Source organism: Culicoides brevitarsis, chromosome 3, assembly GCF_036172545.1.
Source record: "Culicoides brevitarsis isolate CSIRO-B50_1 chromosome 3, AGI_CSIRO_Cbre_v1, whole genome shotgun sequence".
NCBI lineage: Eukaryota > Metazoa > Arthropoda > Insecta > Diptera > Ceratopogonidae > Culicoides > Culicoides brevitarsis.
The window spans coordinates 28,021,562-28,041,075 of record NC_087087.1 but is presented as its reverse complement, the minus strand read 5'-3'; the positions used below and the strand labels follow the sequence as shown (position 1 = coordinate 28,041,075).

Genomic DNA, 19,514 nt, shown 5'->3' with positions numbered 1-19,514 from the left:
AAAAATAATTTTAATTTTAAAAAATTTTTTAATTTTAATTAAAAAAAAATATAAAAAAAATTATTCAAAAATTAATGATCAAAAATTTTTTAACTTTTATTTTCGTTAAAATTTTTAATTTCATTAAATTAATAAATTTTTCTCATTAATGAAACATAAGCTTAAAAACCTAAAATCTCAAAATTATAGATGAAATATAATAAAAAAAAAATTAAAAATCTGTTTTTTTAAATAAAAATTTTATAATATTTATGAGATATATGAAAGATTTTAAAATTTTCATGTTGTTTCATGTCTTAAAAATATAACTTTTAATTGAAAATTATAAAAAAAATTGCTATCCAAAATTAGTCAAGATTAAATAATTATTTAAAAATTTAAAAGAATAATATAATAAAAAAAAATAATTAAATAATCAATTTAATAATAAAAAAAATCAAATTTTAGAATTTTCTGATTAAAAAAAAAAATACTGAAAATCGTAGAATTACAAAATTATTAAATTGCAATTTTGTGAGAAATTTATCCAATTTTTTATTTTTGATTTTCTTGTGACATTTTATATTTTTAATGAAAAAATTAAAAAAAAAATATTAAATTAGAAATTTTTTTTTAATATTCTTCGATTTATTAAAAATTTGTCAAAATTCTCAACAAACTTTTTCTTAATTGAAAATTTTGTAGACCAAAAAAAAAATATTTAAGAGCTTAAATTTTTTGACTTTTTAAGATTTAAAAAAATTAAAAATTAAAAAAAACTTAAGGAAAATTTATTTAAAAAAAATTTTACAATAAATAGAAATTAAAAAAAAAAAAAATTTGAATAATTTTTGAAAAATTAAAACTTAAAGTTATTTTTAAAAAAATTAAAATAATTTTTTGTCTTTATCAATAAAATTCTTTGGTCAAAAAAATTGAAGTTAAAAAAAAAATTGTTCAATTTTCTCACAAAATCGCAGTAAAAAATTAACAATTATTCAATTAATTTGCAACAAAATGAATTTTTATTCCTTTAAAGGCGTTCGAGTGTCAAATAATTCACCCAAATGTCCAAAACAAAAGTCGCATTCATTCGTCGTCGTCGTCATTTACCGCTATTCAGCACAGGTAGAAAACATTCAACAAGTCCCCTCTCACAATTATTCATTCCACCTTAAGATGTGTGTGTGTGTGTATCGAAATTCACGAAGTAAACCGACAAAACCGCTCCCGACTCGACAGAGCTCGAAACGTACGTTCCATTCCTCACATTCTCGTCATTCGTTTGGACTTTTCTTCAAAATTTCCCGTTGAAATCATCGTGAAACGCCGCATCAAACGACTTTTCCATCGAAACCCGCGCAACTTGAATTATCGGAAAAACGGCAGTCGGGCACTTTCATTCATGAAATCGCGTGCCGCGAATTGCGAGAAATGAACCGAGAGACACTTCGCTTCGTGCAACGCCTCAGTTCGAGTTGTGATTACGTCTAGTTTACACTTGACAACGTCCCTAGATGTGTAGAAAAAGTAACTTTAGTCGGGTAATTACAGCGAAATAATCGGAAAAGATCAATTGAAATGGTGAATAAAAGTGTACGGAAACGGAAATTCGCGGAAAATGCACGAGAATAAATGTAAATTTGGTGAAAAAATCGAGAAAAAAAGTGAAAAAAATTATCCAAGTGACTCTTCTTCTCGTTTGAATTTTTTTTTTTTGTATATGTGACAGCACATCAAGTTTCTCTAGTTGTATTATTTAGTTGAAACACACACACACCCATACAACTTGCATGTACATTACATGTTAAATAGTTGCCTCATTATGCACCGACCGACGAAAACGCCTCAATTTACGAGAAATTCTAATCCAAAAAGCGAAAAAATCATCAAAAATCGAATAAATTACTGAAAATTTTTCGCGTTTGCTTGTGCGAGAGACACCGATACACAAACAAATGTTCGCTATTAATAGATTAATGCATAACATATTCGACTAGATCAGTGCCATTGCTTCGCAACTTCGACGAAGAGGTGCCGCTGCCGAATTAAAAATAAAAATTGATCTCATCATCGTCTGTTTTGTTGTGAAAATTCCCCCAGAAAAGCAAAAAAATCTTCAATTAAGCGAAAAAAATAAGCGACTTCCTTGCGATTATCGATCCCCATCGAAATTCCATTCGTTCTTTTTTTTTGACGAACCAACCTACGTAAGCGGAATGCAAATTATTTACATTTCTTTCTCATTAACGATTAAATTCTCCTTTCGAACGCGATCGATGTAAGAAACTTGTTTCGATAAAAAAAAATACCTACAAACAAGTTCATTGTCACCAAACTCGTCTATAAAAAAAAATCATCCATCGTCATAATTCACGAAAAGAATGACTCATAAAAAGGCGAATTTGTCGCTTTTTTTGGTGCTTACTGCATTTAATGGTCTGTTTAGCTAGTTTGTCTAGGAGGCACTTGCGTGCTGTTAATATTTAATGAGTGACATTTAGTTGGTTATTTTTGTCGACATACTCCAGTGACTGACTTTTATTATTGACGAAAATAAAGAACTATTTTCGGAGTTGATTTTGTGCGTTGAAAAATTCAAGTGTTTTTGCGAACGGAGGTATTAATTAAATTCAATTAGCGATTCTCTGTTGAGACGAAGAAGCAAATTTTTTATGCAAAATTGCCGGGTGGCTTGAAAGGAGGTGAATTTTAATTCAAATGGAGTAAATTTAAAGCTTAAGTGTTTTAAAGTGAAATATTTAAAAAAAATATGAAATTAAAAAAAAATTCTAAAAAAATTAAATTTCATTTAAATTTAAAAAAAAATTAAATTTTGATCGTTTTAAATTTTTTTTTCTTGATTTTTAGTAAAATATTAAAGTTGAAATATTTTTGAATTAACAAGAAGCGATTTACAAATTTTCAACTGTCATTTTTTGAATTGACGTTTACGAATTTTAAAAATTTTAGAACTGAAATTAATTAATTTTTAACCAATTTTCAATTAAAAAATTAAAAAAAAATAGAAAAGTTATATACCTAAAGAATTATAAATTTATTGAATTAGAGAAAAGGCGAATTTCAAATTTTTGCAAAATTCAAATTTACTATTAAAAGTTATTTTTATCAAAAAATTTTAAAGTTTTCAGATTTAAAAAAAATAAATTTTATAATTTTATATTGTAATTTATTGTAAATTAAAATTTTAAGATTTTTTAAGTAAACTATCCAAAAGTTCAAAATTTTTGAATTAGCATAGTAGCGATTTACAAATTTTTTATAAGAAATTATATATTTTACGTCAAAATTTAGTTTTTTAACAAACTAAAAAAGCTTTTATTTATTTTTTTTTCTCTTATTTTAATTTTTATTAATATTATTATTTTTTTTATTTTATTTTAGAAAAAAATATTTTTTTTTTAATTTTTTTATTTTATTTTTTTTTATTTTAGAAAAAAAAGATTTTGAAAAAAATTTGAAATATATTTTTTTTTAATTTTCAATATTAATTTTAAAGCTTTAAGATAAAGTGCAAAAAATGTTAAAATTCACCTTCTTTCAAACAAAAGAGCAAAAAAAAAACTCGCGATTCGCTATTAATTTTTACGACGTTTTGTTTCGTTTCCTCAATTTATATGTGCCAAAGTTTTGGTCTCAATTGTTGTTTGTGTAAAAAAAAAATACAAAAGCAATTTCCATCGTGGGCGGTTTCAGCAAATATCGACCCTCTTAATCCCGTTCAAACATTTAAAAAGGTCAATTATAGACTAAAATAGTTGCTACTGACGACTCAAACAACCAAACATTAAACTTTTATTTTTCAACAACAAAAAAAAAACAATTTTTCCGTGACTTGATTGCATTTGTAAATTGTGCACACGAACACAAAGCGGAAAAAACATGCACATGACCTAAACTTTAATTTCAGTAATTTTTTAAGCGGATGAAATCGACATCAATCACAAAAAAAAAAATACGAGACGCACAAAAACATATCAACAAGTGTACTTGAACAAGTGAAGACACAATTTCATTATCATTGTCGCAAATCTATTTAAAGAACCGATTGCTACCTGATTCGTGTGTCGCGTGTGATTTTCTATAGTAGACAATGAATCGAGTGAATTAAATGAACAATCACTCACAATTTTTCATTGGCGATTAGTTTTTTTTTGCTCAGTATCAGACGCGATTTTCTCGTCAATAAAAAAAACTTTCGTGTACGAGACGAGGCGCTTATCAGTCAACAACACCTTCCTTATCGGCTATGTTTTTACCGCATTCCTGGTCAGATAATCCGATAAGCAGTTCATTGATGTAAAATAGTAAAAAAGGTTTAAATTTTTTTTGACCCAGTGCATATTTCGAATTTTTACCCCAATGAAAATTGTGAGTTTTAATACCAGTTCACATTTTAAATATTTTCTGTCTGTAAAAAATTGATTTACTTTACGTTTTAAAATTTTTTACCCAATGCATAATTTAAAACGTCGCCCCAGTTTGCATTTAATACTGACCATTTTTGTCCCAATACAAATTTTGAGTTATCGACCCAGAGCATATTTCAAATTTTTGTCCTATTGAACATTCTAAAAGGCTCTCCTCATGTAAATTTTAAATTTTTATCCCAGAGCACATTTAAAATTTTAGACCCATTGCACATTTTGTAATTATCAGCCCAGTGAACACTTTAAAAAATTAAACCCAGTTAACAATTGGATCAAATTTCTACTTTAAAAATACAAATTTTCCATTTTCCCTCAAGAGAAATTTATTCAATTTAATCGGAATTCATAAATTTGAAAATTGACGACGCGCAATGGGATTTATTAGTCATCCATTCATAAATACCTAATAAGCAGTGATAGTAATCTAAAATGAACACATGTGACTACGCCTTTAAATGGCATTTCATTCACTACAAAATAAACATTTCGTATAGTGAAGCGTAATAATTAAATGATGACTGATGTGATGGATTAATGTCTATTTGCGGTTTGCTACAACAAATAATTTCATTTGCAAGTCCCCACAGTTTTGCACTTGCAATTAATTTCCGGACCAATTAAACTTGTAAATATATTGAAAAAATTTATTATGAGGATTTTTTTAATTGCGTGAATATTTTGTAACAATTTTTTTTTTAAATTGAAAAAAAATTGAAGTCTCAAGCTGAGGTCAAAATTTTTAATAAAAATTAAAAAAAATATTTTCAAAAAAAAAATTAAAAATTTTAAAGATATGAATAAAACAGAAAGAAAATAATTTTCGAAAAATTCTAAAAAAAAACTTAAAATGTTTTTTAACTTTTATAAAATATTATTTAATTTATTATTTTATTAAATTAATTTATTTAAATTTTGAAAAAAAAAATATATTAGATTTTTTGAAATTTTTTAATTGTATTTTAATTTAAAAAAAAAATATGAATTTTTTATTTTTAATTTTTTTTTCAATTTTTTTTTTAAATTCTAAATTAAATTTCAAAAAAAATTCTTTTTTTTTATTGAAATTAATTAATTAATATAAAAAAATTAATTAAATTTAACAATTTTTTTTTAATTTTATTACTTCAAAATTAAAATTTCTTATAAAAAATCTTAAACTTTAAGATTTTTCTAAATTTTATTCTTTAAAAAAATTTTTTTTCGTCACAAAATTTTTCACGCAATTAAATAAATCTCTAAATTAATTAAATTTTTCAACTTCTTCACCGATTGCTGGCACTTTTCACTTTCACTCTTCACAATTCTCACAACTGAATTCTTTTTCCTGGCAAATCCTTTCAAAATTCTTCCAAAAATTGAAACCCTTTCCTTTTTTTCTCTTCTTCTCTTCTCTTCCACAGGACCTCGGACCTTTCTTCTCCGCACAATTCTAGAAAAAAAAATAGTTTCCATCTGTTATGTATCACAGTGTCTTTTAGTAAACAGTTAATTTAGCGGCACTTGATGTTTTTAACGACTCAAAATTACAGAGCTTCTGTTTTATTTCGAATAATTTACACTCCAGTTACGAAATATAAATAAAAGTGTTGAATTACTTCGGAGTTCTGGATTGAATCTGACAATTTACATTTATTCTCTCGCATGTGATCCCGCATTTCCTTCATTTTTTTTTTTTTTGTTTTAACACAAAATCTTCATTTTCAGCGTTTACCTCGAAAGTGTGCCTTGCGACATCGCGTCACTTACGCAACATAAAAAAAAGTGTTATCCTTAAAAAAAATGCCTTACTAAAAAAAATTAACAAAAAAAAAAATTAGAACTAAAAATTAACCGAAAAAAAATCATGATTTACTCTTCTCATCCACGAACAAAAAATTAATTAAGAGAAAAAAAAATAAACAATAAAAAAAACACAAAAATTGAATTAATCGAAGAAAAAGAACAAAATTACCGGAAAGGAAATAAATAATTATCGTGTCGGAAATTTCTTGATAAAGCAAGAAAGCAAAAAAAAAATAATTGAATCAAAACTAATTGAATAAGAAACATATCCCGAGGATAAAATACTTACGAATTAAGTATTAGATTAAATCTAGCAAAATAGGAGCCGAAAATATGACGACACGCAAAAAGAAAAAGCAACAAGAAGGCGGAGGATTCTTGAAAAAGGTGTCATCGTTGTTTAATTTAGACACGGTAAAATTTATTTTTTATTTTTTTTTTATGGAGAATCGGCAATTTTTAATGGGTAACGGGTACTAATAACAAACTTGTGACTAACATTGTATTTATTATTATTATTTACTAACATGACAATATTTATTTTTATGTCGACGATGCATCATCTCGTCATGCTTACTAAACATTTTTCGCTCTAATTTTATCATATTAGTGAATTGTGAATTACGTTAAGGGAAAAGAAAAAAAATTCTTTGAGAGATAAAATTATTTTTAAATTTTTATTCCTTGAAAAAGGCTTTAATTGTTGAAAATTAAATTAAATTAATTTTTTTTAGTTTATTAAAAAAAAAATAAAAAAATTTTGATATAAATTCTTTTAAAATTTATTTAAAATAAAAATTCTTCATATTTTTGTAAAAAAAAATTTTTTTTTATATATTTGTCCTTTTAGTAAAATTATTCTTCACACAAGGAAATTTTTGAACGAAATTTCTAATTTTATAAAAATATTTTTTTTAATATATGTATCTCGAAAAAAATTAATAATAAAGTGTAAAAAATAATTTTTGAAAATAATATTTAAACATTATTTAAAAAAAAAATTGAGAAAAAAATTATTTTTTTTATTAAATAATAATTAATCATTTTTTTAATTTTTTAATTCGCTCAAAATATAAAAAATGAATCAAAAAAATTTATTTATTTATTTTTTTTTACTTTAATTTTTTTTAACAATTTCTGAAAAATAAATTATTTTATTTGAACAAAAATTATAAAAAATTCATATTTTTTTATCAATTTATCAATTTAAGATAATTAAACATAAAAATTAATTTTTTTTGTTATTTTTTAGTAAAAAATTGTTTTAAAAATTTTACAAAAAGTATTAAAAAAAATAAATTTTTTAAAACTTTCAAAATAAATATTTAATTAAAGAATTTTTTTTTTGATTCTTTAAAATTTTAATTTCAAAGTTTTAATCAAAGTTTCTTGAAAAGCAGAAAATGGAGATTATTTTAAATGTAAAATTTTTTTTATTTGAAAAAATGCTGAAATCTTCGGTTTTATCAATATTTGCTCATATTTTTCGACGAAAATCCTCAACTTTAAAATTTTGTTCTAAAAAAACAACTTAAATTTATTTGTACATCGTTCATTTCACCCAGAAATCCAGTTCAGCCAATTCCTGTGAATCAAAACAAAAGATCCCAATCACAAACAAACATCCAATACACTACACAATTTACTCGATGATGGAAAATCTCACCTTCTAGACATAAAAGATGTCACTTGTATACAAAGTTAATTATCATCATATCACGAAATTCATCTCGCGAGATAAACACTGGCCTACTATCACGATGTTGCGTCATAAGATTCTTTGTTGAGAAGGTCATAAAAATTATATGAAATTTTTTTCCGTTCATTTTTTACGCATCGATGTGATAATTTACGCGAACAACGTTGATTGCATAAGATGAAGTGAGTTCAGTAATTGGGTCTGTTCTTCAATATGATCAATTAATCTCGTGTTACAATCTCTGTCGAAGTCACTTTAATTAGTAAATCGTTTAAAAATCGCTCAATTGTTGCGTTTGAAAGACAAGACGAGACACGTGCTTGATATTTTTTGTTTGATTTCTTCGATGAAGTCCGACAAATGAGGCTGTTGTGCTGAATTTTTGTCATTTTTATGGAGTGCGGAGCCAAATAAGCTTAATTTATGTGGTGAACGTACGATTCAAGGGTAGTCTAAATACTTTTATGTGTAGTTGGGGAACAAAAATAATTTTTTTTTGGATTTACTAATCTCACTTTTCACTTTTTTTTTCGTTTCATGCACACTTTTAGGCGTCAAATGATGCTAAACACGTAAGTTTTAACATTTTTACCCGGTAAAAAAGGGATTTTTGTTGATTTTTGTGGTTTTTTTGTAGATCAATGGCGACGATATGTGGCAATATGAGGAAATTGCTCTCGTACGTGGCGTCACGGGTCTCGGATTCTCGATTGCAGGCGGCACAGATAACCCGCACATCGGCACAGATACTTCAATATACATAACAAAGGTGATTCCGGGCGGCGCTGCCTATGCCGACGGTCGTTTGCAGATCAACGACATCATTTGTGCCGTAAACGACGTCAATGTGGTCGATGTGACACACGCAACGGCCGTCGAAGCGCTCAAAAGTGCCGGCGACAAGGTAAAATTGAACGTAAAACGCAAACGTGGTCCGCCTCCGCCAAAAATCATCGAGATCGAACTAGTCAAGGGCACGAAAGGCTTGGGATTTTCCATTGCCGGCGGCATCGGGAACCAACATATCCCAGGCGACAACGGAATTTACGTGACAAAAGTGATGGAAGGCGGCGCAGCGCATGCCGATGGACGTCTCGCGGTTGGCGATAAGCTCGTTGGCGTGCGACATCACGACGACGACAAAAATTTGGAGAATGTAACGCACGAGGAGGCCGTTGCGACACTCAAATCGATTACGGATCGCGCCACGCTCGTCGTGCAAAAGACGCAACTCATGGTCGTGAGTCATTCGGCGATGAACAATGCGAATTCGCTGTCTGCCGTTAACAATGTCGGGCAAACTGTTGTCGATCACAGCCATATCGAGCGATCAGCATCACCCTTGCATGCAGCTACGGAAGGCACACCGTCGCGTTATGCATCTTCGAATGTTTTGGCAGCTGTTCCGCCAGGCACGCCACGCGCCGTTAGTCATGAAGATATCACCAGGTGAGAAAAATTCATCTAAATCTAACTTAAAAAAAAAATGAAGCAAAATTTTCATTTTTTAAAATTAAAATTGTGAAATTTAAGAAATTTTTCATTATTAAAAATTTGGTTTTTAATGATTTTTCAAATTTTTTTATAAAAAAATTTAAATTTTTCAATTTTTTTTTTTAATTATTTTTCAGTTTAAAATTTTTTAAGCTCTTGGTTTTTTTTAATTTAAAAATTTTTATTTCAATTTAAAAAAAATTAAACGTTTGTTTTTTAATTTCTAAAAAAATTTAATTATTTTTTTTAATTATTTTTTATTTAAAAATTTAATAATTTAAATAAAATAAATTAAATAATTAAATTTAAATAATTAAATTTTTTTTAATTGAAAAAAATAAAAATTTAAAAATATTTATAAAAAAAATAATATTTGAAGATCTTTAAAATTAATTTTAAATTTAATTTTTACCTAAAGTTTAATTTAATTCTCTAAAAGTTCATTTTTTTAATTTCTTAATTTTTTTTACATATTTTTTGGAGCTAAAATAAATAACAAAATTTATGAAAATTAAAAAAAAATTAAAATTAATCACAATTTTTGATTTTTTTTTAAATTTTCAGAGAACCACGAACAATTACCATCCAAAAGGGCGGTTCCGGACTCGGATTCAACATTGTCGGCGGCGAAGACGGTCAAGGCATCTTCGTATCTTACATTCTCCCGGGAGGAGCAGCCGATCAAGGCGGCGAATTAAAGCGCGGCGATCAACTCTTGAGCGTCAATGGCGTTTCCATTCAGAGAGCAACACATGAAGAAGCTGCAGCAGCACTCAAAGTAAGAAAAACCCTCGTAAAATCCCAAAATTTCCATTAAAACACATTTTTTATCTTTTAGAACGCTGGACAAGTCGCCACTCTTGTCACACAATACCGACCCGAGGACTACAACAACTTCGAAGCTCGAATTCATGCCATTAAACAAGCTGGCAGTCTCAACATTGGCACGGGAACACTTCTGAGGACATCACAAAAAAGATCGCTTTATGTGCGGTAAGTCAATTTTCGAGGATTTTTAACGAAAATCATCTCACGGAAAATTTTTCCTTCAGAGCTCTCTTCGATTACGATCCCAATCGTGACGATGGACTGCCAACGCGTGGATTGCCATTCAAACATGGCGACATTTTGCACGTCACAAATGCATCCGATGACGAATGGTGGCAGGCACGAAGGGTAATTGGCGACGGGGAAGAAGACTCGATCGGCATTGTTCCGTCGAAACGACGCTGGGAACGGAAACAACGGGCACGCGATCGCAGCGTCAAATTTCAAGGACATGCTCAAAATAATGCAATGGAAAAAGTGAGTTTGGAAAAAAAAAATTAATAAAAAATTAATTTTTTAAATTTTTTTCGTAGATGTCAACCTTGGACCGCAAAAAGAACAAAAACTTTTCATTTTCACGACGTTTTCCATTTATGAAGAGCAAAGATGAACGCAATGAAGATGGTTCAGATCAAGAACGTAAGTCATCTAAAAAAAAATTATTTAAAAAAAAATGTCCCACGTTTTATTTCAATTTTTTGAGTTATTGTCACACTTTTTTGTTGCAATTTTTATCATTTCCCATTTTGTGCGTTATTTTTATGTTTTCGTAAATTCTTTCATTTATTAGCTACAAACGGACACATTTTCGATCAAAATCATGTTGAACAAGAACAACGTAAGTTTTGCATTTTTTTTCGTTTATTTTCATTCATTTATGTGTTTTTTGCTTTCATCGACCTTTTTTCCACTGAAATCCAAAACTTTTCAACTTTCGACCCTTCTTTTCTTACAGCTTTCATGCTCTGTTATACTCAAGACGATGCGAATGCTGAAGGTATGTATTTCATAAAAAAATTTATTTTCTACAATTTCTCATGAAATTTTTGGTTTTCGTTCATCCTTGAATTTAAAAAAAAAATCATAAAATACTCAAGTAAAAAAAAACGAAACGCTAACTCTTCCTCAACTTCTTCTAATTTAGAAAAAATCTACTTCACCCGTAACTTCTACTATTTTTTTATTTCTTACACTTTGATTGAATATATTTATACATACAATAGACCAGAAAAAAAGCTTAATTTTGTAAATTGTTGAAAATTATGAACATTACTTGTAATTTATATTAATTTTTATTTTTGTGTGATAATTATTTATATTTTGTTGTGTTTTGCTTTTATTGTTAATATATTAAAATATTAACTATAAAGTGTCAACAAATTCTACCTCTTCTTCTTCTTGAACAAAAAAACAATAACAACATCGCTAGACGTTTGTATATCTTTTTCATTATACATACATTTTTCGGAAAATAAATATTTACACAATAAAACTTTTTTTTTCGAAAAACTACCTTTTTCAACATTATTATTATTAATTATTATTGTTATAATAATAAATGAATATTGTGAAACTATAAATAACAAGCTTTTATCTTCTCATCATATATAAATATTATTTATTTATAAATGTATTATATTGGGCAAAGGCAATTTAAAAAAATGTTTTATTTAAATTGTTTTATATATGATAATTTAAAATTAATTAAAATACTATTTTTTATATTTTAATTTTTCTTGACAATCTTAGCAAATATATTAAAAATTTATTATTACTAAATTTATTTTTTAGTAAAATTTCGTAATAAAATAAAATTTAATTTAATAATTAATTATTTCGTAAGCATATTTTTTATAAATTAAATTTATTTTAACGTTTTTTTTTGTCAAAATTAATTTTTTTAAACATGTATTTTTAATATATATATTTTTTTGCATATTTTTATTTATATATATTTATTTTTCAATTATAGAAAATAAAAATTAATTAGATAAAAAATTAAAAAAATAGAAAATTTTTAAATTTTTTAAGAGTATTTGTTTAATTATTTTTTTTTATTAAAAATCATAAAGGATGAAATATAAAACATTTTTTTTTAAATTAAACTTGTCCAATATAATATATAAAAAATTAATAATAATTACAAAAAATAATATATGTAGTTGTATTTTCTTTTATGTTTCATCGCGTCACAATTTTTTGTGTGATAATCCATATAAATAATAAATCATGGATGTGTAGAGTAAAAAAAATAACATTTTATGATACATACATATATAATTAATATACAATAACATATAATATAATATGTAATGTAATGTGCAATATTTTTTGTGGAAACGCTGTACCTTTTATAAACCATATTATTTAACAAAAATTATTGTTTTTCCTGTGAAAATGTTTTCTTTTGTTCTGTCATTTATATATAATAATAGCATGAGGTGCAATATCCTTATAAACATATATAATATATATTTATATGCAATTAGTAAATAAATGGCAGATTCCTATCCTTTCTATTTATTATACATATTTATCTATTATTATATATAATCGATGTTAATGCTCATTGTTTCTATCCTAACCTAACCTTTTATTATTTTATTTTACATTTTTTTTTTAAATCATTATCATTAATCGACTAATGATAGTCTTGGTCAAAATTCGTCCAATTCGATAAAAAATAATAGAAAAAAAAATTAAGACAAAATTATTATCATATTTATTTTATTTTCATTAATCATTAATAATCCCCTTAATTATATATATATTTTTTTAATTATTAATTAATTGTTAAAATTATGTTTAAATCCTTGCTCTTTCTATTTTTATTATAAAAAAATCCACAACTTTTATATACTTTGGAAAAGATATACAAATGACTAGAAAAACAAAAAAAATTATTAAAATAAAAAAAAAATAATTAGAAAGAGAAGGAAAAAAATTATGTAAAATTTATTTAAACACAAAACACTCTTTCTTTATAAATTATATTATTATTAAAATAATATTTATACACGACATTGAACACATTTTAGTTGCGACTTATTCTCTCATCATTCAAAAAACTCATTTATCAACTTTCTTTTGTACAATAATTTCTACATTAAAAAAAGGATTAATTAATTAACAATTTAAATTATATTTATTTCTTTGTCTCTTTTTTCTCTTCTCAAACAAACAAACAAAAAATATGTAAAAATTTAAAAATAATTTTAAAAAATGACATAAATCCGCTCGGTTAAAATAAAAACTTTGAAAACGCGCTACTTAGGTGAGATTATCTACCGAGTGGAGTTACCCGACATGGAGCAGATTACTCTTATCTACCTGGAGAATAACGACGCTGACTATCGTAAGTCGCACACAAACAAAAAAAAGGATGAAAAATTGTTCTCAATCAATGCAATACTTAATTAATAGCTCTCAAAATATTTATTTATTTTATTTTAATTTATTATTTTTTTGTATAATTATTCATGTCAATGTTATTTCGATAAAATTATATCGTCTCGTTCTCTTTATTATTTTTATGTTATTTATTTAATATTCTGATATTCTGAATATCGTAGTTGCATTTTTTATGTTTTATTTTAATAAAAATCACGGAAATGCATTTTTTGTACATTTATGATAATTTTTTGTACAAAACTGAATGTGTCTTATACACAAAAAAATTATTGAAATGCGTCACTGTTTCGTTACTTTATTAAAATTATAAATATTTAGATATAGAAACCCTTTAGTGCTCCTTTTAGAGAATAGAATCCCGAAAAAAATCCATTCCCTATACACGAAGACTCAAAGAACTGACTGACACAGACATACAAACACAACATACATACACATTTTATACAGATTTTGAGTTGAAATTATTCAAATCAACTAAAAACGAACAATTCCTGAATCATTTGTCAGTTTAGGGTCTGTTTTAACAGTGAAATTTGTCGTATGTTTCCTATAGAGGTCCGTACAGAAAATTCTGTATGTGTATGATATTTTTTGTACGAAGCTCTGTAGGAAACATACGAATTTTTAAGGTACTTCGGCTCGTATATTTGCTATAGAGCTCCGTACTGAGGTGTCTTTATACATGAGATTGCTTTTGTACGGAGCTTTATACAAAATATACGAGCCGAGAGACCTTTGAAAACTCGTATCATTGCTTAATTTCGTATGGAAACCTCCTGAAAAAAGTAGGACTCCATTTCAGGCAGTTTCTATACGAAATTTTCATCAAACTATACGAGTTTTTGAAGGTCTTTTGGCTCGTATGTTTTTTATGGAGCTCCGTACAGAGCTTTTTGTATGCATATGATAATTTTTGTATGGAGCTCTGTAGAAAGCATACGGATCCCTGAGGTCTCTTGACTCGTATGTTTGCTATAGAGCTCTGTACAGAAACTTTTGTATGCTACATACGGTAGATTCTGTACAGAACTCTATAGCAAACATACGAATTTTTAATTATTTTAAAAAATCGCCGTTAAAATCGATTTAAACTGACTCAAAATACGATAATTTCCTCCTGTTTTATCATTTCTTTTTAATTTTTAAATATTTTTTGTATGTGAATGTTTCTAACAATAATTTTAATCGAAAAGAATGATGAATGTGATTCCTTCCTTCCTCATTGTATGTTATCATTGTCCGCATCTTAGATGAAATTTCATTATTTTTTTTTTTGCATCTTGATTAGTTTATACACTACTTACGAATTTATTTTTATAAAAAAAAAATCTTCGAAAGTGGTGAAAAAATGCTTTGTACAAAAATTGGCTGAAAAGGTCTTCTGTGAAAAATCAATTTTTAAACTGAAAATTGAATTTTTTACAATTTTTGACTGAATAAAAAAAAACATTTTTCTTGACAAAAAGGTAGTTTTATCATCAATTTGCGTTAAAGTTTTAACAAAAAAAAAAATACAAATTTAGAAATAATGTAGAACGTTCTTTTGACACTTGTACTGGTCTGGTCACAAAATAAAACATGTTTAACAATTTTTTAGATAATTTCTCTTTTTAATATTATTATTAAAAAAATAGCGAAAATTTCTGCTTTTTTATTATTATTACTAACATTAAGAGAATTTTGATTCTTCTCTATAGCGATTTATAGTTAAAAATTTCTTGTCGAATGTTCATTTTTGTTCTTTTTTTATATAATGTTTCGTAATTTTTTTTTTACAATTTTTTTCATTATTTTTGCAGCATCAGACGAAAATGTAATCTCCTATGAGCCCGTTCAGCGATTACAGATCAACTACACAAGGCCTGTAATTATTTTGGGTCCCTTGAAGGATCGAGTGAATGATGACTTAATATCGGAATATCCCGAGAAATTTGGCTCATGTGTGCCACGTAAGTTTTTTTTACCTCTAAAATTCGCATTTAAAATTTTTAAAATGTGCATTGGGTCAAAAATTCAAAATGTGCATTGGGATAAAAATTCAAATTTTTAATAATTTTAATTTTTTTTCTCCACAGATACCACACGACCTAAGCGCGATTACGAAGTCGATGGTCGCGATTATCATTTTGTTGCGTCGCGCGAACAAATGGAACAAGATATCCAGAATCATTTGTTCATTGAGGCAGGGCAGTACAATGACAATCTGTATGGCACCTCAGTTTCGAGTGTTCGTGAAGTTGCTGAAAAGGTAAAAATTTTTTGTTTTAAGTTAAAAAAAAGTTATTAATTTTTTTTTATTTTTAGCAAAAGAAACATTGCATACTTGATGTATCGGGCAATGCTATTAAACGGCTACAGGTAGCTCTTTTGTATCCAATCGCAATATTCATTAAGCCAAAATCAGTTGAATCTATCATGTGAGTAATTTTATTATTTTAATAAAATTAAATTTTAAATTAAATAATTTTTTTAAAATAAATTTTTAATTTGAAATTAAACTATTTTTTAATTTTTTAAAAATATTTTTCAAAATTTAAATTAAATTATTTTTTTTAAATAAATTTTAAAAAAATTAAATTAAATAATTAAATTAAATTTTTTTAAATTTTTTTTTAAATAAATTTTTAATTATTTTTTTTAAATATTTTTTTTTTTATTTTGAATTAAATTATTTTTAAATTAATTTTTTTAAATAAATTTATAATTTAAAATTAATTATTTATTTTAATATTTTATTTAAATAAATTTTTAATTAATTTTCTTAAATTTTTTATTTTATTTTTTTTATATTAAAAAAATAAATAAAATTTAATTTAATTTTAGGGAAATGAATCGCCGCATGACCGAAGAACAAGCAAAGAAAACGTATGAACGTGCTCTCAAAATGGAGCAAGAATTCGGTGAATACTTTACAGGTAAAATTTTTCACAAATTCACACCTCAAAAAAAAAAAATTACTCAAAAAAAATTTTTTTTAGCTGTCGTTCAAGGTGATACAATCGAGGAAATCTACACAAAAGTAAAGAATGTCGTGTGGGCCCAATCTGGACCAACAATTTGGGTGCCATCGAAGGAAAATCTATGACCAGAGCCAATACAATGGACACTTCCGCCTAGAGTCAAATGTAGGCCAGTCTCTCGATCCGGATATCATTAAAACCAATTAACACAGGAGCATTTCTACAAAATAACAAAAAAAAAATTGACACAAAAATTCAAATGATGCCAAAAATCAGTCGAGAAACTTTTTCACACATACACACGACACAACACATGAAAGAAAAAAATATATGATTGAATATTATATTATAAATGTATTAATTCTTGGAAAAAACAATATTTTACTTTTAGTTGAGCGTATAAAAAATATATATATGATGATAAAAAGTAATAAGAGTCGTTAAGATATTTTTTTTTGTTCGGAAAATAATAAAATTCTATTTTAAAAATAATAAATAAATAAATATTAATAATAAAATGAAAGAAATACTTAAAAAAAAGTTACTAATAATTGATAAATCCTCTTAGAAGAAGAAAAAACTAGAGTTTACATTAGAGACATCAGACTTTTATTAGAGTGCAGCTATTCTTCCCTTTTCCTCTCATCCAAAAAATAAAGATGTTTAAATAACAAATATTTATTTAAAAAAAAGATTTAATAAAATAGTGAATAAATAATAAAATAAATAAGCATAGTAAACCCTTTTTATTATTTTATTTTTATTTTTTCGTTCAAAAGTTCAATTCGGATCAACTAACAAAAAAAAATAATTATATATATTTACAAAAAAAAATGTTCTGTTTAGGAAGAAAATATATATTTTAAAACAAAAATAATTATAATTTTTTTATTTTATTAAAAAAAAAAATCATTAAAAAATTGGAAAGTTGTAAGTAGAAAATTATTTTTTTAATTTTTTATTATTTTTTAGCAAAATATTGGCTTCAAACGCAACAACTAGCTTCTTCTTTATCAAAATTCAGTAAAAAAAATTAAAATTATATATAATAAAGTTACAAGACTGCAACATATTTAAAATAAAAATCATCATCATAATTTTTTTTTTAAATAGGAAGTTGTTTAATATGAAATGTTAAATAAAAATATCAAAAAATTATCCATTAGAATTTCCCGTTAAATAAAACCCTTTTGTAGTGAAAAAAATTACTCGATATAAAAAATAAATTGTTAAACTCGAATAAAGTGCACTGTAAAAAAATAACTCACAGAAAGTTTTTCTCTATTTGTCTCACTTTTGATTACATAAAATCTTACTCTCTAATTAAATGTAACAAAAAAAAATAATCTTATCTATAACTTATACGAAATCGAATAGCCAAGAAAATTTAATAAGAAAAAAAGCTTCTAGACTCTTATTATTATTTTATTTCTCTTTTTTCAATAATTATTTATCATTAACGACAAGTTCGTTGTATAGAAGAAAAAAATGAATAATAACCCATCATGGTAATAATACGTTAGAAAGCTGCCTTAACCCGAATATTTATTACTAAAAAAAATATATTATAGAAAAAAATGAAAAATCACACAAAATCATCAAAAAAGTATTTAGTAATATTATTAAACATATATAATAAATTATATATATATAAAAAAAATAATAAATAAAAAAATATCAGTATTGACCTCTTTTCTATAGAAAATAATATTTTATGCTTTTTAATTTTTATTCCAAACCCGTCCGATTTCCTTTCCTGAAAAAGAAGTCCCTTTCCTCCCGCCTGTCTTTTATCATTAATATCATTCTAATTTTAGATAACTATTTAATAAATATTATTATATACTAAAGCGAATAACTTTGTTATGTAGTTAGAAAATAATAATAATAAAAAAAATAAATATAACTAAACTTATATAATAGAAAAAATTAAAACTATTTAAAAATGAAGAAAAAAATCAAAGATTGTCTATATTTCGTAAAATTAAACAAAAAAAAACTAATTAAATAAATAATTAATAAAAAAAATAAGTAAAAGTCGTATCACTTCTATATATACAAAATATTGCACTTACTCGTTAAAAAAAATAAATAAAAGAAAAATCTTTTACTAAACTATATACCTTAAAAAATAACTTGTTGTTGACTAATGAAAGAGACAAAAAAAAAATATTTATGAATTATAGTTCAGAGGAAAATGGAAAAGCAAAAAAAATAAATAAACAGGTTGATGTGAAAAAATGATTGGTGATAAATTTAAAAGAAAAATCGACTATTTTTTTCAAACTTTCGAAAAATAAAAAAAAACTTTGTAGAGATGATTGAATATCCTAAAGAGCGTTAATAAAAATGTAGATTATTATTAAAAAAATATATTCGCAAATTATTATAATAAATAAATGAGGAATAAAAGTTGTATTTATGCTCAAAATGTTTTTTTTATTTAATATAATATTAATATTAATTATTAATAATAATAATTATTTATTTATTTTATTTATTATTAATTATTATAATTAATTAATAATAATTAAAATTATTATTTTAAATTTTTTTTAATATATTATTTTTTTTTTTATTAATATTAAACTGTCATTTTAAACATTTGAGGCGTATGAAATTATTTATTTTTACTTTTTTGCATTAAATTTTTATATATTTTTCGAGTTTTATTTTATTTTAATAATTTTATTAAATATTTTTTGTTTAAAATCATTAAAATTCACTTTAAAATATATTTTTATGTTAATTTTCATTAAAAAATCATGAAAAATTATTTCAACATTACAGCAAATGTTAGCTGGGTCATCAAATTACGCCTTGGGTTCCACATTTCCGTACGCCTCATCAATTCAATGCCACAGAACTCGTACAGCGAACGTCACGTACAGCAAATTTCAATGAAAATTC

At 25.1% G+C, this 19,514-nt stretch overlaps 1 protein-coding gene across 6 annotated transcripts in view; it reads left to right on the top strand.

The window, feature by feature from the left end:
- LOC134835995 (disks large 1 tumor suppressor protein) overlaps window positions 1-16,894 on the top strand; it is a 65,836-nt gene extending 48,942 nt beyond the window's left edge. For 3 of the 6 annotated variants that reach the window (XM_063851090.1, XM_063851085.1, XM_063851089.1), the window contains 14 exons: window positions 8,463-8,483; window positions 8,549-9,360; window positions 9,970-10,183; window positions 10,244-10,398; window positions 10,458-10,710; window positions 10,767-10,872; window positions 11,024-11,071; window positions 11,189-11,230; window positions 13,508-13,588; window positions 15,444-15,593; window positions 15,720-15,892; window positions 15,949-16,061; window positions 16,468-16,559; window positions 16,623-16,894. In XM_063851090.1, the coding sequence (XP_063707160.1) occupies window positions 8,463-8,483; window positions 8,549-9,360; window positions 9,970-10,183; window positions 10,244-10,398; window positions 10,458-10,710; window positions 10,767-10,872; window positions 11,024-11,071; window positions 11,189-11,230; window positions 13,508-13,588; window positions 15,444-15,593; window positions 15,720-15,892; window positions 15,949-16,061; window positions 16,468-16,559; window positions 16,623-16,729 (2,367 nt within the window). In that variant the 3' untranslated portion in view covers window positions 16,730-16,894. The remainder of the gene's footprint in view (window positions 1-8,462; window positions 8,484-8,548; window positions 9,361-9,969; window positions 10,184-10,243; window positions 10,399-10,457; window positions 10,711-10,766; window positions 10,873-11,023; window positions 11,072-11,188; window positions 11,231-13,507; window positions 13,589-15,443; window positions 15,594-15,719; window positions 15,893-15,948; window positions 16,062-16,467; window positions 16,560-16,622) is intronic. The other 3 variants (XM_063851086.1, XM_063851087.1, XM_063851088.1) reach the window with 3 other exon arrangements.
- The last annotated feature ends 2,620 nt before the right edge of the window (window positions 16,895-19,514 follow it).